At 44.0% G+C, this 24,316-nt stretch overlaps 1 protein-coding gene across 7 annotated transcripts in view; it reads right to left on the bottom strand.

The window, feature by feature from the left end:
* Positions 1–24,316, bottom strand: part of LOC124033782 (transcriptional enhancer factor TEF-1-like) — a 55,595-nt gene that overhangs the window by 15,699 nt on the left and 15,580 nt on the right. For all 7 annotated transcript variants that reach the window (XM_046346070.1, XM_046346071.1, XM_046346069.1 and 4 more), the window contains one exon: positions 20,861–21,113. In XM_046346070.1, the coding sequence (XP_046202026.1) occupies positions 20,861–21,062 (202 nt within the window). In that variant the 5' untranslated portion in view covers positions 21,063–21,113. The remainder of the gene's footprint in view (positions 1–20,860; positions 21,114–24,316) is intronic.

Raw genomic sequence — 24,316 nt, 5'->3', positions numbered from 1 at the left:
TGTCTGTCGGGCTGACTCTCTCTCTCTCGGGCTGACTCTCTCTCTCTCTCTCTCTCTCTAGGGCTGTCTCTCTCGGGCTGACTCTCTCTCTCTCTCTCTCTCTAGGGCTGACTCTCTCTCTCTCTCTCTCTCTCTAGGGCTGACTCTCTCTCTCTCTCTCTCTCTCTCTCTCTCTCTCTCTCTCTCTCTCTCTCTCTCTCTCTCTCTCTCTCTCTCTCGGGCGGGCTGACTCTCTCTCTCTCTCTCTCTCGGGCTGACTCTCTCTCTCTCTCTCGGGCTGACTCTCTCTCTCTCTCTCTCTCTCTCGGGCTGACTCTCTCTCTCTCTCGGGCTGACTCTCTCTCTCTCTCTCTCTCTCGGGCTGACTCTCTCTCTCGGGCTGACTCTCTCTCTCTCTCTCTCTCTAGGGCTGTCTCTCTCTCTCTCGGGCTGACTCTCTCTCTCTCTCTCTCGGGCTGACTCTCTCTCTCTCTCTCTCTCTAGGGCTGTCTCTCTCTCTCTAGGGCTGACTCTCTCTCTCTCTCTCTCTCTCGGGCTGACTCTCTCTCTCTCTCTCTCTCGGGCTGACTCTCTCTCTCTCTCTCTCTCTCGGGCTGACTCTCTCTCTCTCTCTCGGGCTGACTCTCTCTCTCTCTCTCTCTCGGGCTGACTCTCTCTCTCTCTCTCGGGCTGACTCTCTCTCTCTTGGATGCCAGAGGGTTTTGGATGCCAAGATCTTTGCTTTCACTATTTTATCAAATGTATTAGCCGCTAGTTTCACTACTGGCTCCACATATAAGCATTTCAAATGTTCAGTTTCTTTTGAAAGATGTAGCAGATATAACCCGTGCCTTTTCAAAATAGCACATTTAAATCAACGCACTGAAAAAAACTGAAGAAGTTAAGTAAACACATGTTGTGTAGCTCAACACCTTGCTCCATGTGTCTGGCACACCCAGGCAGGTGTTGCTCAGCTGCGTGACGGGGGCTGGGGATTGTTGTGGGCGAGGCACCAGGAGGGAGGGGTGTGGCGAGAGTCGTGACCCAAGTCTTGCCTCCTCGCAAGGAGCATTTAGACAAGGCCAGGGCGACTGAATTAAGTTTCCTTCCCCTGGAAAAATAAACAGCATCTGGGGGATTTCAATCCCGGCCCGGGCCTCCCAGCACTGTCATCTCTCCCAGATGAACCTGGGAGCCGCGCTATTTTCAATCATTCACACACTGTGTACACATAACATGACAATAAGGGCATTCACGCAGACGCCTGATTCCTAGATCAAAGCACACAAATGCTTACCGCTGAATTTTTTTTTTTTCTTGACCAGGCTGAAAAAAGACTGCTCAGCGGGTCTTGGCAAGCCTGCTTTCTTTCCTGTGTTTCCACTGCAAAACAACATTTGCTAAAACAGCAACTGGCCACATTCAGCACTCTGAATCCACTTTATTCAACTGCCCTCCTCCTACATAAAAAGTTTCGAAGGGGCAATACTGTGTCTCCCATAAACTAATCAACACTTGTGTTTTACTCTGGGAGATGTGGCACAGTGCCTGGAGTCGCGGGGTAGAGAAGTTACCCCTGTTGAGAGTTCTAATTCCCGGTTTGGCCGGGGTAGGCAGTCATTGTAAATAAGAATTTGTTCTTAACTGACTTGCCTAGTTGAATAAAGGTTCAATAAATCAAATAAAGAAATACAAATAATGCAACATTTTAAAGTCCGGCCTTCTCATTTCACTGGAACCTAAGCAGTGTCACATGACTTTATTTATCTCTCTCTACTTTTTTATTCACACTTTTTCAAGTACAGTTGGTTTCAAGTAAATCTTTGGGTTTTTATTTTCTTCTTTTAAAAGCACATAACATAATTGGAAACAATTGCCATTGGGTCAAGCAAGCTTTTCGATGCCATGAACATTTTGACTTAACTAAACTGAAAGATGTAATTACATTCATACAAATGAGAACAATCAATTCAAATAAGAATCAACAGATTTTTGTGCCCTAAACAGTGAGAACCAATGGGAGTTGAAAGTTGTTGTGAATCAAGATAGACCCTTTCCTCCACATGAACATAAGGCTCCCATCTCTGCTTCATCACACATGCTTATTTCAACTCTGTGGGAGGTAAGAGTCGGAGCTGACATGAGCTGTTCATCTTATTTAGTGAGGTATACGACTGGGATGAATTATCACCCCTAAAGACGCTGCAGCCGCCTGTTTTACTCCACTATCTGTCAACATGTTGGCTAACACCTTCTCCCAACGCAAGACAGACTTTTACGCTGGCCTGGCTCCTCTGCATCTCTCCTCCAGAGGTTTCCCGCTGGGCAAAAGTAACCCTGCATCGTAACCGATGATGCCCTGGGCATCCACCTGAGTTACAGAGCGCTGGAAGTTAATTGCTGAGGGGGAAGCTCTCAATCTTTGAGAGTTGGGACCATCGTAAGGACAAGTGATTTCATTTTCATTCAGGTTGACGGGTGGATAGTTGTGCCCCACTAGAGAAAAACGGGGAAAGTCATGACGTGGGGATGCGGGTTGACTGAGGGAGTAACTCTTGAAGGAGGGTTCTTGTTGTCACTAAAAGCAGCAGGAAAAGGATTAGATATTTATGGTGTGACCCCCAGAGTAGAGTCGCTTTGTGGATTCCTTCCCCCCGGTAAGAATGGTCTCCTCTGACCCTCAATGACCCTGAAGGTCCTGGGCCATATCAATGGCACTCAAACCACAGCACCACAAAGAGCCAGTCGGTCCACTCTTCCTGGGATTGTCCCCCAGCAGCTGATTCTTCATTCAGACAGAAGTCTCATTTGGCCCTTAGCATCCTTCCTCCCTGGGAGGATCCTGGGACAGCCTCACCCTGGTCCCTAGCACTGTTGGGTGTGTTACAATAGTAGTAGAAAATAAAGTCACAGTCCACTCAAGCCTGACCACAGGAATGCATATTTTCTTCCCCTGTAATCAAAAATCAAATCAAATTTTATATGTCACATGAGCTGAATACAACGGGTGTAGACTTAACCGTGAAATGCTCGCTTACGAGCCGAGCCCTTCCCAACGATGCAGAGTTAAAAAATAATCATTTAAAAAAATGGAACACAAGAGGAATAAAATACACAAGAATGGAGCTCTATACAGGGAGTACCAGTATCAGATGAGGTGTTTGAGGTAGATATGTACATGAAGGCAGGGTAAAGTGACTAGGCATCCGGATAGATAATAATAAGGTATTTGAGGTAGATATGTACATGAAGGCAGGGTAAAGTGACTAGGCATCCGGATAGATAATAATAAGGTATTTGAGGTAGATATGTACATGAAGGCAGGGTAAAGTGACTAGGCATCAGGATAGATAATAATAACAGTAAAATAAAGAACAGAGTAGCAGCAGCACAGGATGACTGTATAAGAGTGTGTGTGTGTGTGTGTGTGTGTGTGTGTGTGTGTGTGTGTGTGTGTGTGTGTGTGTGTGTGTGTGTGTGTGTGTGTGTGTGTGTGTGTGTGTGTGTGTGTGTGTGTGTGTGTGTGTGTCAATGTACTGTGAGTGTGTATATAGTGTGTATATAAGGTCTTGTAAGTGTGCATAGAGTCAGTGCAAGATAGGGTCAGTGCAGATAGTCCAGGTAACCATTAATGAACTATTTAGCAGTTTTATGGCTATTTAGCATTCTAATGGCTTGGTGGTAGAATCTGTCTCGGAGCCTGTTGGTCCAAGAGCCCATGCTCCGGTAACGTTTGCTGGACGGTAAGGGTGCACAAACACACTTTTAATAGGATAATGTTTCAATTCAACATGTGATGGATGACCTGCTGCTTAGGCCTATTAGCTGTCATGGTTCAGACAGCAGCACCACTTCGTTCATGGTTTGAAACATCTAAGGTATGTAGTTATTGTAGCACATAACACGTTCCACCATTAAAACTGTAAAAATAAGACCATATTTTTTCAGTGAGACAGCAGTAGTCACTGGAAAGTCCCCCCCCCCCGCTCTATCCCCCATGGACTGTTAGGGTTTACACAGCTGCTGTGTCTGCTTGCTCCTAGCTCCCATCCAACACCCCTCTACCGCCAGCCCCCACACTGCCTCTACCCCACCCCACTCATACCCCCTCTGGTGCTGCTGGAGCCTGCTGCCCCAAAAAAAGAACAGACTCACAGTTTATTTACAACTACTCCACTTTCCCTGTGCGTATTCTGACAATGTTCCATCATACTACTTTGAGTAACATTAGCATTACTCAGAGTTGAACTCGCTCTTTAGCAATCATTTCCTCTGAAATTTATAGAGGCTTTCTCAACGTTTCAAAAATCCCCACTGTGTCATTTTCTGGTTGAGCGCTCCAACTCCTTTCTACCTTGAATGAGTCCTTTTGGAAGTTTTTCTTGGTGTAAGCCCTTCGCATCATTTATACGTCTTGACTCTCTCTCCTCTTCCATTCCCATCACATTACTGTCTCTGTATTTAAAACTAATCACTGCTAACAAAACTTCCATCATTAGCTGCTCTATGAAAAGCAGAGAAGCTGAGTCTTGCAGGAGATACAGTATATTGACGTTTGAGTTGAAGATAGTTCATCCCACATGTCCTTCTGCTTCAGCCCATATTCTAAAGTCCTTATGAGTGGTGAGTGACACCGGGGGGAAGACAGGTGGTGCTGTGGCCTGACTTTTGTCACCTGCCAGGAGAACATGGGGGCGGCAGGTAGCCGAGTGATTAGAGTGTTGGGCCAGTAACCAAAAGGTTGCTAGATCGAATCCCTGAGCTGACAAGGTAAACATCTGTTGTTCTACCTAGGCAGTTAACCTACTGTTCCTAGGCCTTCACTGTAAATAATCAGTTGAGCCCAGGTTAAGTAATCCCTCTCACCCCACCCCCCCCTAAGTTTTAGATGCACTATTGTTAAGTGACTGTCCCACTGGATGTCATAAGGTGAATGCACCAATTTGTAAGTCGCTCTGGATAAGAGCGTCTGCTAAATGACTTAAATGTTAAATGTAAATGTAATCATTTGTTTTTTAACTAACTTGCCTAGTTAAATCAAATAAAACAAAAAAAGCATCAGTGCTAGAGCCTCATCTGAAGAAGGGAATGAGATATAGATCTGGGTCATGTGGCCATAATATCCACTAAATATATATGGCATGAGAGCTTCATTTTGCTCAAAAATGGAGCTGACCCTTCAGAACTTGAACTCAGCCCAGCCATGGCAGTGATGAGATACATTTCTCCAGAGGGTGAGCTGGTCAATTAGTGAGCTTGATGTGCATACATTAGCCATTGATCATGCACCCAGAGGCCATTGTAAACAAAGCATCTCCACTGGCATATCAATGAAAAGATGATTAATTCTGAAAAGGCCCCAAAGCAATACACCCACATATGATAGACATTGGGCTAATTTAGGTTATGGTGTATTAAACGTTTTAACTGCCTTGGTTACGTCCTTTGAGTGGTAATAACAACGCTTTCCTGAAGGTTTTTTTCCCTCCTCCTTTCCAAGGCGATCATTTCCTGTAGCAGCACTTTTGTTTAATGCAGGCACAACCACAGTCACATCTGGTCCGGCGGTGGGCGATGATGTCAATGGATGTTGAGACCGTGCTGGGCCTGGCTCCATGTCAGCCAGCGGTGCGCTCACTCATGTGGTTTTAACTCTCTCCTCTTAGTAGGACAACGGGACACGCCTTGAACAGCACAGGGGGCAACCTCTCACCCACACGCCCTGCCAAACATATCTATCATTCATTCTCATTACAATGTAATTTTCTCAAGTGTCACTTGTCAAAGCCCAAAATGAACCACCAATGTGATTTCGCCCAGGCTTAACCTGAATTAGACCTGTGAAAGCTTAACACGCTGTAAGATGTTACGACACTGCTCAGTCATTATCTCAACACAATATTTAGAACCTTGTGCTGTAGGAAACTACTGGGTAAAGCACCTATTACACATTCTCCTGTCTCAAAACATTCATTTGTAAGTCAAGGAGCACTACAGGGGACTTTCTCAAACCTCTCTCTCTCTCGCTCTCTTTTCTCTCTCTTTTTTCTCTCTCTCTTTTCTCTCTCTCTTTTCTCTCTCTCTCTTTTCTCGCTCTCTTTTTTCTCTCTCTCTCTTTTCTCTCTCTCTTTTCTCTCTCTCTCTCTTTTCTCTCTCTCTCTCTTTTCTCTCTCTCTCTCTTTTCTCTCTCTCTCTCTTTTCTCTCTCTATACACATACATATACACATACACACACACATATGTATATATATATACGTATATATGTATATATGTATATATGTATATATATATATACGTATATATGTATATATGTATATACGTATATACATATATATATATATATATACATATATACGTATATATATATATACATGTATATATGTATATATGTATATATATATATACGTATATATGTATATACGTATATACATATATATATATATACATATATACGTATATATATATATACATATATACATATATACGTATATATATATATACATATATACATATATACGTATATATATATATACATATATACGTATATATATATATATACATATATACATATATACGTATATATATATACATATATACATATATACATATATACATATATACGTATATATATATATACATATATACGTGTATATACATATATATATATATACATATATACGTATATATATATATACATATATACATATATACGTATATATATATATACATATATACATATATACGTATATATATATATATACATATATACGTATATATATATACACACACACACACACACACACATATATATACACACACACACATATATATACACACACACACATATATATAAATCTCCACCCTCCCTCTACAGACACAGACATCTATGTAAGTGTTGATTACATGAATGCTTGTCAATGTAAATGGCTAGTCAGTTTTCCTGTCTGGGTAGAGTAAGAGCGGCATTGATCCTTTTCCATTGGGTTTCCTGTCCCAGAATGCAGTGTGGGCCAGAGGCCAGCCTCTCTATCTATGTGGATGGAGTAGCAGGTTCAGACAATAGGCCTGACTTCCTTGTCATCCCTGATAGATGACTCAGGGGTCTCAGGCTGACATTAGCATCACAATAGACTAAAGCAACAATATGGAGGCATTCAGCAGGAGGGTCCCTGGCTGGGTCAGGGTGTGGGTAGAGGAGGCATTCAGCAGGAGGGTCCCGGGCTGGATCAGGGTGTGGGTAGAGGAGTCATTTAGCAGGAGAGTCCCGGGCTGGATCAGGGTGTGGGTAGAGGAGGCATTCAGCAGGAGGGTCCTTGGCTGGATCAGGGTGTGGGTAGAGGAGGCGTTCAGCAGGAGGGTCCCTGGCTGGATCAGGGTGTTGGTAGAGGAGGCGTTCAGCAGGAGGGTCCCTGGCTGGATCAGGGTGTTGGTAGAGGAGGCATTCAGCAGGAGGGTCCCTGGCTGGATCAGGGTGTGGGTAGAGGAGGCATTCAGCAGGAGGGTCCCTGGCTGGATCAGGGTGTGGGTAGAGGAGGCATTCAGCAGGAGGGTCCCTGGCTGGATCAGGGTGTGGGTAAAGGAGGCATTCAGCAGGAGGGTCCCTGGCTGGATCAGAGTGTGGGTAGAGGAGGCAGAAAGCCTTTAACTTGACAAGAACAGCGGCACACTGGGAAACAGCGCTTGCCAAGAGGAGAACCTGTCACTAACAATAAAGGAGACTTGTGGCCTGGAAGTTGAACAGGTGACAGACAATGGTATCCTACATGTGGCTGTCAGTTTCCAGTAACCTACATTTGAATATGTACAAAATAATAAAACAAATATTTTTACGTAACGATCGCCCAGATTTTATAATCGTTAAACATAACCACACTGCAAAAGTATGTTGTTTGTATTGTATTGAACAAAACAATAGGTCTGTCCTTTGAGCGAGAGGCTAGCTGAAACAATTCCAATGCTTCTAAAAATAAAGGCTCGAAGTTGCTAAGATCCTGCAGGTGTTTCCCCGTGAAGGTGTGGCTCAAAGAAACTCCCTCCCCTCTTCCTCCTCCTTAACCCCCCCCATTTAAAGCGTGGTGCCCTAAGAAAGAATTCAAGGTCAAAGTCGGAATGTCGACGATCACACACACTCGGGACATTTTTAGGGTCACAATAGTTTACCCCACCCCCCACGATGACACACACACACACGTCCCATCCATCCATCCCTCCTAGCTTTTACAAACGGAACGTTTAAGCCTATATATCTAAGCCTATATATCTAAGCCTTTATATCTTCCAGAGCGGCTGTCTGTGTGTGTGTCCATCTGCCTCCTGCTGAGAGGGCACGGTCACACGCAAACAAACGTATACACATCCTCTACATCCTACTCACTCAGCTCACTTTGATAATCCATCGCATGGTGCCATGCTGCTGAGTTAGAGGAAACAAGGATTAACAAAGACCATATGTTCGTTTTTTTTGTGCAAATAGTTTTCAAGAATATTGTTCTGAATTATTTGAAGTGAAACAGACTGAGGGATTCTGATTGTCATCTGCAGTCTGTACATTCATTGTAGCCTCCACCCAAAATTCCACAATCCATGATTTGACTATTTGATTTGTAGAGCCTGCTGTGTGCCTGTGTAAATGTAGGCAGGCTCCTTAATGTCTCTGGGAGAGAGAAATGGAACATCAGTGGCTGTTTGCTTTCGGCTCTGACCTCGGCCCCAACACTCAACATGGGTATTTCTCATTCATACAGCCACAGACCACAACAATTCTGTGCTCATTTGAAACAGAAACATGAAAAAATGAACCCAATCCATGAGGGCACTTATGTAACACTGTAGAAGAAATGTGAAGAGCTAATGAATTTGGTTTAAAAAGTCATTAAGTAATGTGTCCCCTCTTCAGGACTTCTCAAACAGGCCGGTGGGGCAGACAGAAACCACAGAGATTCATATCACCCATTTACGAAACATGAATGCCCTCGAATAACTCACTAAACTCAGATATGGGTTTACACGAACAGATGATGTTTTTAAGATTATGCTTACATAATATCACGTTTAATATAAAAGAGCTCATTTTATGTATAAAATGAGCTCCACAAACAAAAAGACGTAATCCAGTCCACTTTCAAAGACATGGATATAATGACGTTCCCAATCTCTTGCATAACCTTTAGCACACAATGTGAAATGATAGAAAGTCACATTCAAATGTAATGACATGATTGTAATTTTAGGAACAGGGGCCTACTATTACTCAAAACTATTACTCAAATACATTTACAGTATTTCTCTAAAATCGATGTGCTAGTAATCTGTTGCAGACAAATATACGTTGCAAAACTACCATAAACCTATATTTTTAATACTTGCGTCTAAAATGTATTTATCTACGAGAAGATAAGGTCTTATGAGAAGATATGAGAAGATATAAGTTCTTATGAGAAGATAAGATCTTATATTTATTGAAGTATAATCACATTTTCTCTTAGATACACTGATTTCAAGTGATTCATCGATCCCATTTCTGCAGTTTGTTAATTTGTGGTTTCTAATGTAAGGACTTTGCTGATTGATTGAGAAAATAGAAGCAGTTCCTTCTGACGATCAGGGCTACAAAGGGTGAGCTCTTCCATGGAACGGCTAGGCTATATTTGGCCTATAGTCTTAAGAAAACAAAGAACAAACAGAGCAGCAGACCCCAAACTTGAGTAACGTTTCTCATTCAGTCGTCGAGCCGTCCAACAATATCCACTACTTAATCATTGTCATGTGATATAACTGTTGTTCCACAGTGAGTAACAGCATGGTATGCAACCAGGATCTACAAGCATTCAGTGGTAGTAGACCATCACTTTCACCCGCAGAAAGTGGCCAGCTGAATGGGCTTTTGCCAAGTTCCTGCGACTCCTGATACACATCCATAATTCAACCCAGTGGAGATCGGCGCACACACACACACTCAAAGGCACTGTGTTTAGTCTTCCGGCCTGATTAATGGATAAAAAGTCTCATTCGGTGGCTGGAAATCTGACTGCGGATCAATTCATTTCTTCGTATAATGTCTTTGTATGTAATTAATACCTCTTTAGAAATCTATTTATTTCTGCCAACACCAAAAAGAAATCAATACTTCACTTTAACTGACCTTAAAGTGGGGTAAAAGCCCAGTGAGTGGTTGAGGTAATGAGTCAGGTTAATCGTGAGAGGTTAAAGGTGGGGTATTTTATATCCAGCTAATAGGACATCAGATATCAACAGGTTACTGACCCGGGTCTTCACGGAGACGCAAAGAGGATTACACCAGCTAACCTCTGCTAAATGTTGACTGTGTTTTGGACAGGAGCGAGGAGTTAGGGGCGCCACCCATCACTCAGAGGCCCTGGCCGGCTCTACGTCCTCTCTCCCTGGCCTGTCCTGCTCAGGCGAGCCTGCGGCTGAGGCCTACTCCCCCCTCTCAGAGCAATACATGCGCTCACCGGGGAACAATTAACGCAGCCAGCACTAGTCTGAATCACTCTATCAATTAGGAGCCACTGAGTGTATCATCACATACACTACTGCAGGCTTGGCCGTTGGGTCGGGGTGTGTCTTTTAGGAGTAGTGGGGGAGGAGGAGAGAGAGAGAAGGTGGGAGGGATTAAATAAACAACCAGTGAGTCGGGGTACAGTCGGACTGGCTGCTGGACTAATCTGTGAGGGCGGCGGTAATTAGGAGTCCCCTGAGGAACTTGTAGCGGAGCGCGGCCGATGTGTGAACATGACGCTGGCTGGCAGGCAGGGAGGCACCCCCACCCGCCTCCTCACAGGGTTAAATCAATATTTTCAATCTCTCAGGATCAATCCGGCATCTGAACACAAAGAAAAACCTGTTAGCAGCGACCAATATGTGTAAATGAAAAGCCCAACTTTGTGGCCCTGATGTGGTCTGCCTCTCCTTCTCCTGTGTGCTTCTCTTTAACTCACACGGGCTGAGAGTAAAAACCTTATCTCTCAAAGTTGTGAGGGAATTCTATCCTTTGCCAACAGAGAAATCACACACAATCCTCTCTGTCAAGGCTGTAACAGTCTGACAGCTCCAATCAGTCTATTTGAGATAGCTGTTTGTGATACAGACCAAACACGATAGTTAATGATAGTAAACGTGCCCAATGTGATCATTTCTCTGCTGTTGAGATATGAATATAGAAGTCTTCTAAGTGCAGCTCCTTTGTCTGCTTCGCTGCGATAAACACTAAACACATTATTGGCAAGGCTAGCATATCCCCTAACTGTTCTTCATGATCCTCTTCACAAACAGACTTACAGTTTGTACATTTGAGAATCCTATGGGCTTCACCTTGGTCATACAATCACAGGCTTCAACATCTGCTGCCAACATTAAATGACAGGCTTTAGGAGCACTGGTTGAAAAATATAGAGATACAGTACAGATTCCATTCTTACAGATTCCATTTTAGACAATCTAGACCCTCTCTTCCTAAAATTATCTGCCGCCATTGTTGCAACCCCTATTTACCAGTCTGTTCAACCTCTCTTTCGTATCGTCTGAAATTCCTAAAGATTGGAAAGCGGCCACAGTCATCCCCCTCTTCAAAGGGGGAGACACTCTAGACCCAAACTGTTACAGACCTATATCCATCCTGCCCTGCCTTCCTAAAGTCTTCGAAAGCCAAGTGAACAAACAGATCACCGACCATTTAGAATCCCACCGTACCTTCTCCGCTATGCAATCTGGTTTCTGAGCTGGTCACGGTTGCAACTCAGCCACGCTCAAGGTCCTAAACAATATCATAACCGCCATCAATAAAAGACAGTACTGTGCAGCTGTCTTCATTGACCTGGGTAAGGCTTTCGACTCTGTCAATCACCGCATTCTTATCGGCAGACTCAACAGCCTTGGTTTCTCTAATGACTGTCTCGCATGGTTCACTAACTACTTCTCAGATAGAGTTCAATGTGTCAAATCGGAGGGCCTGTTGTCTGGACCTCTGGCAGTCTCTATTGGGGTGCCACAGGGTTCAATTCTCAGGCCGACTCTTTTCTATGTATATATCAATGATTTCGCTCTTGCTGCGCCGGTGATTCTTTGTACCACCTCTATGCAGACGACACCATTCTGTATACGTCTGGCCCTTCTTTAGACACTGTTTTAACAAACCTCCAAACCTTCTATTGTGTTAAGAGGTTCAATGCCATACAACACTCCTTCCATGGCCTCCAACTGCTCTTAAATGCTAGTAAAATGAAATGCATGCTCTTCAACCGATCACTGCCCGCACCCGCCCGCCCGACTAGCATCACTACTCTGGACGGTTCTGACTTAGAATATGTGGACAACTATAAATACCTAGGTGTCTGGCTAGACTGTAAACTCTCCTTCCAGACTCATATTAAGCATTCTAATCTAAAATTAAATCTAGAATCACCTTCCTATTTCGCAACAAAGCCTCCTTCACTAATGCTGCCAAACATACCCTCGTAAAACAGACTATCCTACCGATCCTTGACTTCCACAATGTCATTTACAAAATAGCCTCCAACACTCTACTCAGCAAATTGGATGCAGCCTATCACAATGCCATCCGTTTTGTCAACAAAGCCCCATATACTACCCACCACTGCGACCTGTATGCTCTCGTTGGCCGGTCCTCACTACATATTCGTCGCCAAACCCACTGGCTCCGGGTCATTTAAAAGTCTTTGATAGGTAAAGCTCCACCTTATCTCATCTTATCTCACCCGTAGCAAGCGCTCCAGCAGGTATATTTCACTGGTCATCCCCAAAGCCAACACCTCCTTTGGCCGTCTTTCCTTCCAGTTCTCTGCTGCCAATGACTGGAACGAATTGCAAAAATCACTAAAGTTGGAGACTTATAACTCCCTCACTAACTTTAAGCGTCAGCTGTCAGAGCAGCTTACCGATCGCTGCAGCTGTACACAGCCCATCTGTAAATAGCCCATCCAACCAACTACCTACCTCATCCCCATATTTGATTTCGTTTTTCAGCTCTTTTGCACACCAGTATTTCTACTTGCACATCCTCATTTCCACATCTATCACTCCAGTGTAAATACCTAAATTGGCCTATTAGTTGCCTTACCGCCTTAATTCATTTGCACACACTGTATACAATTGTTCTATTGTGTTATTGACTGTACATTTGTTCATCCCATGTGTAACTGTGTTGTTTTTGTCGCACTGCTTTGCTTTATCTTGGCCAGGTCGCAGTTGTAAATGAGAACTTGTTCTCAACTGGCCTATCTGGTTAAATAAAGGTGAAATAAATAAAAATGTATTACACAATTGATTACACAGAATGGTTTTATCATTGTAGAATGGTTGGTCTCATCAGTAGAATGTGTTTCATAAATATAAAATGGTGCCATCATCAGTGTTAAACTGATGCTGTGTACATGAATGGAGAGCATAAGACACTGTATCTTTAAGAAGTCCAGAGTTCCAGCATTTTACTCAAACAAAAGCAGCCAATTGGGAACGTGCAACCTGAAACCAGCCCAGCTCTATAGAGACTCACACAGGCTTCCCTGCTGGGACACACCCCATAAAGTCCCTGACACACACAGGCAGCAGAATATTCCCTACTAACCTAACCCTGCTCTCACATGCAAACCTTTCCTGATAAAACATTGAGCAAACCTCACTATGGTCAAATCACAACTGAGCACACTGTAACCCTCTCTCTTCCCTGCATGTCAGGAATTACATGGCACCTTAAGAAAGTGCTCTTTCTTCTCTTGTTAGAACAGGATGGAACTTGAAAACACGATTGTGTCCTTTACATGGGAAAAACGAACGTTGTATTTTGTACAATCATTTAATGATAAAAACAGCCTCAGTGTTGATCATTTTAGGACAGAGGTGTGTGTGTGTGTGTGTGTGTGTGTGTGTGTGTGTGTGTGTGTGTGTGTGTGTGTGTGTGTGTGTGTGTGTGTGTGTGTGTGTGTGTGTGTGTGTGTGTGTGTGTGTGTGTGTGTGTGTGTGTGTGTGTGTGTGTTTAGCCTACATGCATGTATGTGTGTCTGTTTTGTCTGTGTATAAATGTGTCTGGGTTCTCACAGTCTCTAAGAAAGCCATCTGAGATTCCATGGTACATTCCATTCTGATGAGGAGCCTGTGTCTGGACATTGATAAACCAACTGAGGTCCTGACCTACAAAAGACAAACTGAGACTGCTGTTCATACCAGCCACTGTATGCTGATGGATTTACATAATATACCGAAAAGTCCCTAAATGCCACTAAACAAATCCTGCGGAAAGAGATTTACAAGGATTTTCCTTCATCTAACCCTGACATATGGATACACCAAAAGTATCCTCAATATTCAAAAACGTTGCACACAATCTCAAATCAAATCAAAATCAAATCTCCGTTCCTATTGCTCCGTCTGCGAGCAAGCCGTCTCTTTAGCACTATTTAAGCGCCTGCCAATAGCATCCCGTCACCCACTGGTCAACAAATAACAACAACAAGAGTCCAGGGCCCATTGTTCTGGCTGAGCAGCCAAGCGTGGTGCAATCCCCCTACAGCCTGAGGCTGGTTAACGCAGGCAGGCAGGCAGGCAGGCAGGCAGGCAGGCAGGCAGGCAGGCAGGCAGGCAGGCAGGCAGGCAGGCAGGCAGGCAGGCAGGCAGGCAGGCAGGCAGGCAGGCAGGCAGGCAGGCAGGCAGGCAGGCAGGCAGGCAGGCAGGCAGGAATCTAAGACAAGTGCCAACATGCCATGCCTGGTCACACCTCACACACGGGGTCACTTCAATAACAACACAGGTTAACACTGGGGTCTACATGCTGGGGAGACCCCTACTAAAAACAACAGTACTGATCATCAAAAAAGCTGAGAATCTAGATTAAAATCCCTTCTAATGTAAATTGATTACATTACGATTACATGGGTGATATGAAATCCAGTTGTAAATATAACCAGACCTGTTTCTATCACCTGTACTCCTACTTTTCGAGCTGGGCCTATTGAACGAACACACGTCTCTCTCTTCATTGCCACGGGCACAAAACAACAACAGGTGCAGGCAAGCAGCAGCAGGATTGTCAGCGTTGAGTTTGCTTTAAAGTGACAGCACAAAGAGCACATATAAAAGGTACCCTCCTCGAATTTTAGAGGCTGAAATGTCATGTGAGTCTCGTTATACTGCAACAGTCTCCCTTTGAAAATCCGACAGAATTTTAAGGAGCAGACAATTGGAACCATTGTCCCTGAGAATAAACTAAATATACTGTAGTGAGTGGGGCAGGGCGGACGACAAACAAACAGAAAGACGGGCAGATAGAAGCAGAAACATCTTCACTGACTGACCCAGAATGACTACATAACTTTGGTGTGTCAACCTATGAACTCATGACCTTTACATCCTTTACATTATTCAACACAACCCCCTGCTAGTCTCACAATGCCAACATCTAGCCGGTCCAGACTGAACTCCGATTACACTTCAAGGGTTCCTCTTATCAGGAGAAAAATATAATATAATTGGAATTTTTCCATCATGTGTGTAAAAACACAGCAGTGCTCCATTGCCACAATGGCTCAGGAACAAAGAGGGGATTATTGTGGAGGTGTCTGATGCCTCTCCGTCCTGAAGTTCCGCACACTCCAATCTGTGTGAATGCAGGTGACTCAGGGAGCCTGAGCTGATCCCAGAATTCCTCATTATCTGCCCAGCGGGGAATCTCAGGTCCGCTCGCTGTCTCTGGAAGCACTGCAGGGCCGGCAAAGCGGGCCCCAGAGGAGCACAGAGCTGGGCCATCGGGGGTGAGCCAGGTCTGCTCATTATGCCTAACTCATCCTTGGCATCCCTGCAAACCAAGTGCCACTTAGTGCCCGTAGGAGAGGCATGGGTCGGCCCACTGATGAGATGACAGAGCACACAGCATAGCAGTAATGGGAAAGCTTTGTTTCAAAAGACAAGAAGGACCAAGACATACGTGGACTGTATGTGGACTGATAGTGTCGCCAATCTCCAGAATCGCATGTAAAGCCCTGTCTTACCTGTACCTTAGTCATCAAGCTGAAATGACAGAAAGCAGTAAACATTTTCCACCTCAAACTCAACAGATACAGTGTAGTGATTGGCCAGGCCCAGATAGGGCCCAATCAGACAGCCTCCAAGAGCAGAGCACAGATGGTCGTTTCACACATCATAATCATTACTGTTGCCACGGCTTTACTGCTCCAACACAAACATATTGTGATATTTAGACTGGTTTATGATAGCTGTGCCAGTGCTTTATCAACATTGATGTAAAGTGGAATATTTTGCTGCGGTATGTAACACACACACCAGAGTTAACCAGCTCTGCAATGGAACACATAAATTAGATACAGCCATCCTTTGAAAGTGATGAGCATAAAATACAAGAAATGTGACTATAGGCAACACCTGGGAAAATTGAATGAATTCAGATTTTCTTTGGCAGCAGTAAAATGGGAAAGATTCACTCACTTGTATTGCAAGGCTAGCGCGTAAATGCAAATACACAGTGAATACATTCATAATGTGGGGCATGTCATTTCATGCGTCAACCCCATTTCTGGGCTGAGTTAAATAGAGGCTTGCACAGCAGGTGAATTATGTAAGTAAGCAGCAGTGTTGGGGGCTTGGGGCCACAGCCACTTTCTCACTGTGCTTTTCATGATCCTCTCATCAGCCAGCCCAGGGCCAGGCTCTGCCTACCATGCAGCTGTGCTGTTGTTCACCCTAGTCACAATTAACCTCTGAGACTGGGCACGGCGCCAGCCCCGATGAGACTCAGGGCACCAGAAAGCTCTTCAGGTAAACACCGCCACGATAGGCTAAGAAGCCGAAATTAGACATTGTTTTGAACCATGAGGCAGTTGCTATAGAGACTGTTGCTAATTAACTGCACTCGGTCCGGGGGCACCAAAGGGCTTAAGGGCACTCAGGACAATTCCTCTTGTGATGAGCTTTATGCACGGTACCCAAGTACTATCCCCAGGGTCTCTCATCACCAAAATACCTGCGTCTCCACCACCCACCTGTCACAGATGCCATGAGAGGGGCGGTGGTGGTCTGTCTGTCTGTCCATCAGGACCAAACCCTGTGGACCAGGATTACAAAGCTGTGTGAGGGGAGATGCTCTATGGTTGGCAGGGCCCGGCTCGCCCTCTTAAAACACAAATCACTGTGGCATTTCAGACCAATCAATGCCCTCCATCAGCACTGAGGACCACTTCATGGCTTTCTCATCATCTCTGGTGGCATTCTGAAGTGATGCCCTGCGAGCTAGAGCACCTCACTAATGGAAATCTGTAGCATGCAGGGAGAACCAGACACATATCTAACATCATAAACAAAACGCTTCAGTTTTTCTCGGGGAAATGCAACAGGTCGGAATGTCTAAAGATGAGGCTCTTGCTGGTAAATCTGCTTTGACGGGGGCTACCTCTAGAGATATCCCCTTTGTTCTCTGTTTTTTAAAGAATGACACCGGCATCATACAGATATCCCAACAATTCATGATTGGTGAGAAAGGAAGGAAGGTGTGAGATTCCTGAGGGAGATGGAAGAGGCTGTGTTGTGAGATTCCTCTTGGCTCTCCAGTCAGACACAGTGTCTCCTGTGAGACAACATTGCCTCATTGAGAGCTGCATCTTTCCACAGTTTACAACACCACTGACTACATCCATAACCTCTAAAAATGGGCATTCTTCCAATAATAATACTAATACAATTTCAATGTTTGATAATTATTACATTTTTGTGCAAATAGTATTTCTTAATAAAACAATAACATTTGAGTTAAATTATTTTGGTAAAATTGCTTGAAGGTAAGATGTTTGAAATTTCTTACTATTTCCTTAATTACACAGTCATAATATGTAAACAAACACTATACCCATGTTTTTAAAAATCAAAACAGTCCCAATAAAAAGGCAGCCTATTTTCCATACTGGGCAGTGCTACAGTCCTCTTAATGGCTCAGTGAGTATGAGTGGGGTCACAGTTCACGCTATGATGGGTTTGGCACTAGGACCCAGCAACAGCTGCAGGGTTGAACAGAACAGCTAGCCTTGCCCCCAGAAAAAGCCCACAAACACACTGAGACCAGTTCCAATCTGCTCCCCTCCCCGCCCTCCCGCCTCAAAGTTCCACCAAACTTTGTGTTAGTTAGGCACAGAAAGTCCACGTCTCCCCTCCTCCCTAGCCCCCTGAAAAAATATATATATATATTCCTCTACACACCGTCTTTCAAAAGCTCTTTCACACAGCTGAACACTGGCTCTCGACCCAGTCTGTTTCCAAGGCACAACAAACAACCTTGTATAGAGCTTTCATGTGCAGCATGTAAGCTTGTTGTCTTCACATCTTTGGATCCGTTGGCCATTGTGCTGCAGAAAAGCAATTGAATTGTACAGCATGAAAATTAAGAGAGAGTGTTACTCACATAATACACTGTCCATTAACACATCCCCTGATAAACTTCAGTGGTACTTGAAGCATTATTTAAAAACAAGGATCATCCCACTAGATTTACACACCTACGCATGTTGCCTCCAGAACAGCCTGACTTCTTTTGGGCATGATGTGCTGTGGTGTTCAATTGTTGCTCAATCGGACGTGCTACCTGTCCCAAACCTGTTGTTTTCAACTCTCTAGAGACAGCAGGAGTGGTAGAGATACTCCTAATGATCGGCTATGAAAAGCCAACTGACATTTACTCCTGAGGTCCTGACTTGCTGCACCCTCGACAACTACTCTGATTATTATTATTTGACCATGCTGGTCATTTATGAACATTTGAACATCTTGGCCATGTTCTGTTATAATCTCCACCCGGCACAGCCAGAAGAGGACTGGCCACCCCACATAGCCTGGTTCCTCTCTAGGTTTTTTCCTAGGTTTTGGCCTTTCTAGGGAGTTTTTCCTAGCCACCGTGCTTCTACACCTGCATTGCTTGCTGTTTGGGGTTTTAGGCTGAGTTTCTGTACAGCACTTTGAGATATCAGCTGATGTAAGAAGGGCTATATAAATACATTTGATTTGATTTGTTATCAAGGGACCTTGAAAACATTCCCTACACCAGTACACCACTACCATCAGCCTGTACTGTTGAGACAAGGCAAATTCGCTTAAGTCACTTGTTTTGCACATTCTAATGTTCAATCGGACAGTAACTGAATGCCTTGATGCCAGTCTGCCTGCTATATATAGCAAGCCACGGCCAAGTGACTCTGTCTGTAGGAGCGAACCATTTCCGTGAACGACGTACCTAATAAACTGGCCACTGAGTGTATATTTCAGTCAATATTTCACTGTGATGGGCTGACATCTCTGGCTCAGGGCACAGTGAAAGGCCAGTCTGGGGACACAGTGGATTATGCTGGTGAGTATATACAGAGGGGCAAAAAAGTATTTAGTCAGCCACCATACTTATTTTCCACCATAATTTGCAAATATATTCATTAAAAATACTACAATGTGATTTTCTGGATTTTTTTCTCTCATTTTGTCTGTCATAGTTGAAGTGTACCTATGATGAAAATTACAGGCCTCTCTCATCTTTGTAAGTGGGAGAACTTGCACAATTGGTGGCTGACTATATACTTTTTTTGCCCCACTATATGCAAGCGGATACCCAGCACATCAAGCATGCTTGACCTCCGCTCAATCCCCCTGATCCCAGGCAGGTCAAGGTACATTCAATACCACCAATAACACAACCACTGACAGAATAGCTGTAGACACCACTCTGCATGGCACTTCCCTTTACACAGCACTGGAAACAAACAAAGCAGAAGACAATGGATTTTTATGAAAATGAATAACCTTGAATCGGTTATTATCATATTCTTTATGCATTAGCAGAGCCAGCAAAGGCCTATCAATTCTCCCAAGGTTTGCATTTGACACAAAACATGCTGTTTTATGTTAGATGCTGTTTTGTGGAATTTGAAATGGTGGAAGTGCCTGAGCCATATAACTTGTCTGATGGTGGCCATTTGATCTCTTATCGGAGAGAAGAATGCGTCCAACCAAAATTGAGACTGGCGTGTCCAGTCTGCACTAGTGAGCCTTGTCTTTGGCGTTAATCATTTAAAACTTGCTAGGCAAACCTATTTGTCATGCTCAGAATGGCACTCCCATTCTGCTTGTGGGAGAGAGGAGGTGGTGCTGAGGTGGTGAGCTGGTTGGTCGTGTGGTCTGAAGCCTCTTTGTACCGGCAGCTGAGGGGGCTTCGCTGCAACTCCTAGACTTTACATTTGGTTTGGCCGGAGGGGTCACATGACAGCTGCAAACTAACACCCCGAGGGGCTTTCTGCTTTCACTTGACACTGACAGGCTGTGAGAGAGTCCAACACTGCAGAAAGAAAATATTCCCTCTTTCCATGACATCACCCAGCCAGGAATGGGGGAGGGGGGGTTGGTGGCAGCCACAGCTGGTGGCAGCCACAGCACCATCTGCCCCTGCCTAATAGTTAATGCTGCTTTACTTATAGACTCCTGCTTCTGCAGAGAAGGGACATGAATGTATGGCTACCGCCAAGGAGCCCTTAACAGCCTGCAAGTCCCACAAATGAATTCCTGATTGACATTTTCACTCCCAGTCTATTGTTTCAGTTGTACGGTCCCTTTATTAACACTGAATCTCTCTGAAAATCTTCCTCAGTCACTTTGGGCACAAGCTCCCATACCAAGATTATTATTTGAGTGTGAAATGATGATATGCAATTGGTTTTAAAAGTGAAATGTTATGACTACCATCTTAAAAAATCTACGTTAAAAAACTAGTATATATATATATATATATATATATATATAATTACAAAAGAGGGTATCGTCGCTCTTCCTCCCATGTACCAACCCACATCCCTGACCCCATGTACTCACCGTACATCTTTCCCTCGTCAGATAGGATGATCTTCCTGCGCCCACAGGGGGGATAGATGGCCAGCGCCTCCTGAAAGCTCTGCTCGATGTCGGGGCTCCACACTCCCTCGGCGTCATTGTCCAGGGGCTTGTCTGCCGAGTCGCTCATCCTCTCCATGTCCTCGGCAGGACTCTCGCTGCCGCTCCAGCTGCTGGGGTCCATGGTGGTGCTTGGGATCTCCAAGCCGAAGCCTGGAGCACAGTAGGGAGAGATCTGGAATTCCCAAATAAACAAACACAAGCCATCCGTTACTCTCCACAGCACAGGCATCTGCCTCCAAGACGACAACACACTGCTCATGGCCACTGGTCAATAGTGTGGTGAGCCAAACAGGAGAGGATTCTTGGCCTGGCTATCTACCTATGATGTTAGGATTAGGATGACTGTGGTACAGTTTTACTAGATGCCATGGAAGGGACTGAAACGTTCCTTCATGCTAGTTTTTGTCCGACATTTTAAATGGTACTATTGAAAATACATGTAATCTCCCATTTAAAACAAATGATGTGATGGAGGTCAAGTGCAGCGACTTCATCACAGGATCCATTTTTAGCTTGTTGTAGTAGAATCCCCTCCTTTACTTTCCAAAATAGATAATCAGGCAAATAAAAAATACAAGACTGCAGACATAAAATATCTAATGAGAACATAACCCTAAAACACATTCAGCGCACCTGGCATCTCTTGCACAGGAGCAGTTGAAGCCTTTTAATACCAGCTGTCAGGACAGTCAAATAGACTCTTAAATCTGGATGAAATTCATGTAGGACAACTGTAGAATGTTTATGAGGCAAAAAGAAATAGAGAAGCCCACTCAAGAAAGGACACAACCATATCTGTACCACTTTAAATTTCAAATGGAAAAATATATCCCCTGTCCTCTTTGTTCAAGGAAAGAGTCTGTTTTCCACATTGTGAATTCCCTTGACAGAAAATTCCACTGTGAGATTCCTCAATTTTCTTTGCATTTATGCTGTGTAAACAACCTGCTCTGAATTAGATCCCCATTAAAAACTCATTCAAACTGCTAGACTGTAAGCGAAGGAGGAAATCACATTTAAATTCGAGGCAGAAAAATACCTAAACTGAAAGTGTCCATCTCTCCTCAATCAAAACTATTGTCCACAAAGTAACTCATGAAAGCAATGTAGGTTCTTATGTATTGCTGTAGACAATCATGCTAAGTTGAATTTTAACAGTGAAAATCACAACTAGGGAGTTCATTTGGTGGATGTTTTTGTAGCCCTTCACTCTAGCCCCCCCCCCACACACACACTTCCCCATCTCCCTCCCTATCTTCCCCTCTCCCTCCCTATCCTCCTCTCCCCTTCCAGACGACCGCTTCCTCTCTAGGCAAGATCCTATTCAAGCTGCACAAGCTGTTGTGAAGTGGGACTAGCAGCATATGTTTCTTCTAGAATGTCGGTTCGTGAGGGGGGAGAGGGGGGGATGGGAGCAAGCTGTTTGGGAGAAGAAAAAAACCTCCCAGAGAGTGGAGGGAGCATTTACTGAATTCTGTTTTTGTGAACTGACTGCTGACTCTGCAGAACTTACTCACAGACTGATGAGGGAGGGGAAAAAAACATCCATTTCGACCACTAAATGGCTTGGGCTTTTTCTCCAGCCTTGCTCCCTCCACCCCGACTGAATAATAAACTACACCGGTAATCACGATGATTGTAATACCTGACCTCAAGCAAGATTTTCTCTTTACTTCTTCAACAAGTCAAACCCAGTCAAGTCATAATAGTGGTATTTTTGAGAGGACCTTTGAAAAACACGCCTTTGCATTTGTCATTGCCAATGCCGTAAGGGATTCTGAAAAATGAGTCTTCTCTGTGATACAGCATTTATTTTTCTTAAATGGCTGTGAATACTCTTTCCAGGGGTTCACCATTCAGAAAGAGAGAGAAAAAAATATATATAGAGAGAGAGAGAGAGAAAAGAGAGAGCGAGAGAGAGAAAGAGAGCGAGAGCTAACGTGAGTGTCTGGACACGTCTGGTTTCCATGCTAGCTCATGATTTCCCTCCAAAAGAGGGAAACAACACTGATATTTGGAGGGGTGTTTAGTGAGTTCATGGCCATGTTCATTCCACAATGGTCTGATGTTTCCCCGCTCTTCTACAGGTGGTTTCCCCTGACGCGCCACACCAGGAAATGAATACTGTTACACTGAAGCGTGCAATGAATTATTGAATCCACCACCCCACCCTGTCCAAAAAAAAAACCTGAGCTCTCAACCACAACTAGCATTTACCGCTAGGGAAGGCAACAGAGAGCCTTGGCCTATCATATTGCTATGAAAAGAATAGAGCAGAAAATATTTGAATCTGGGGTATAAAGATCGAGGGGGGTGGGGGTGGAGGGGTAATACATATCATTGAAATGGTATAATAGAACTTGGTAGGCTAATTCATTCATTTTAAGTGGTACTCTAAATTAATTTTGTTAATATAACCACTATAAATAAACCTTTCCTCTCTCCTCCATCCATTGCTGGGAATGGTGGCAAGCCGCATCTGCTGCAGGATTACTCTGAGGGGGGGAAACAGCGGTACACACTCCATGCCATGTAATCACAAAGAGCTTCAAAGACTGAGGTAGCAAAGGGGCTCAAGAGTACCTCTCTTGGCCAATAGAAGCATCCGCGTCGTACAGCTGACAGACCTACAGTAAGTCAATGCTATTTACAAATGCATTTACTTAGTGGCAGTTACATTGTGATATAATCCATGTCTGCATAATTCTATAACATACTGGTGTCATAGAATACACATTTCTCTTGTTATTGGTACGTTTATTGCCACCATTCTCCAAAGTCAATTCAATGGCATAATACATTGCCAAGGGCGTCAAGAAGTTTATTTCCCACCAAGACACCACAGCCAGAAGCACTCTACCGTATGTCCCCTGAATGAATGACTTTAACCTAACACTGTCATTAGCACGCTGTAGTCTATTAACCTGAACAAGTGTTAGAGAACAGCAGATAAATCTATTGAGTTACAACAGCTTAATCACTGGGCATGGCTGAAGTGACTCTGCAGTCATTTGGCTTAGTAATAAATCACCCTACATAATTGACCTCTGTCACTATTGCATAAGGAGCATCTCTCAGGAGAGCACCTCGACAACCAGATGAATTCTGGGTCCAAGCGGATGACCACCTCCTTGAGCATGCTGAGGAAATATGAGGTCAGGTTCACTCAATTAGCCAGAGTTTGATGGGTATGTCTTCATCTTTCAATTACTGATAACCCTTTGTTTCATTGATCTCTCGACATTGACAAGTGAGTCGTTCTTGCCGTTTTGAACAGAGTGAGATCATCAGTGGAGCATAGCAGTAGACATTCTTTGCTGAAAGTTCGCACTTTTTTTAACGGATAAAACATGTTTTTAAACACAAGACAAAATA

This window comes from Oncorhynchus gorbuscha, linkage group LG04 (assembly GCF_021184085.1).
Source record: "Oncorhynchus gorbuscha isolate QuinsamMale2020 ecotype Even-year linkage group LG04, OgorEven_v1.0, whole genome shotgun sequence".
NCBI lineage: Eukaryota > Metazoa > Chordata > Actinopteri > Salmoniformes > Salmonidae > Oncorhynchus > Oncorhynchus gorbuscha.
Note: the sequence above shows the minus strand (reverse complement) of the source record. Positions and strands in the feature narration are given on the sequence as shown.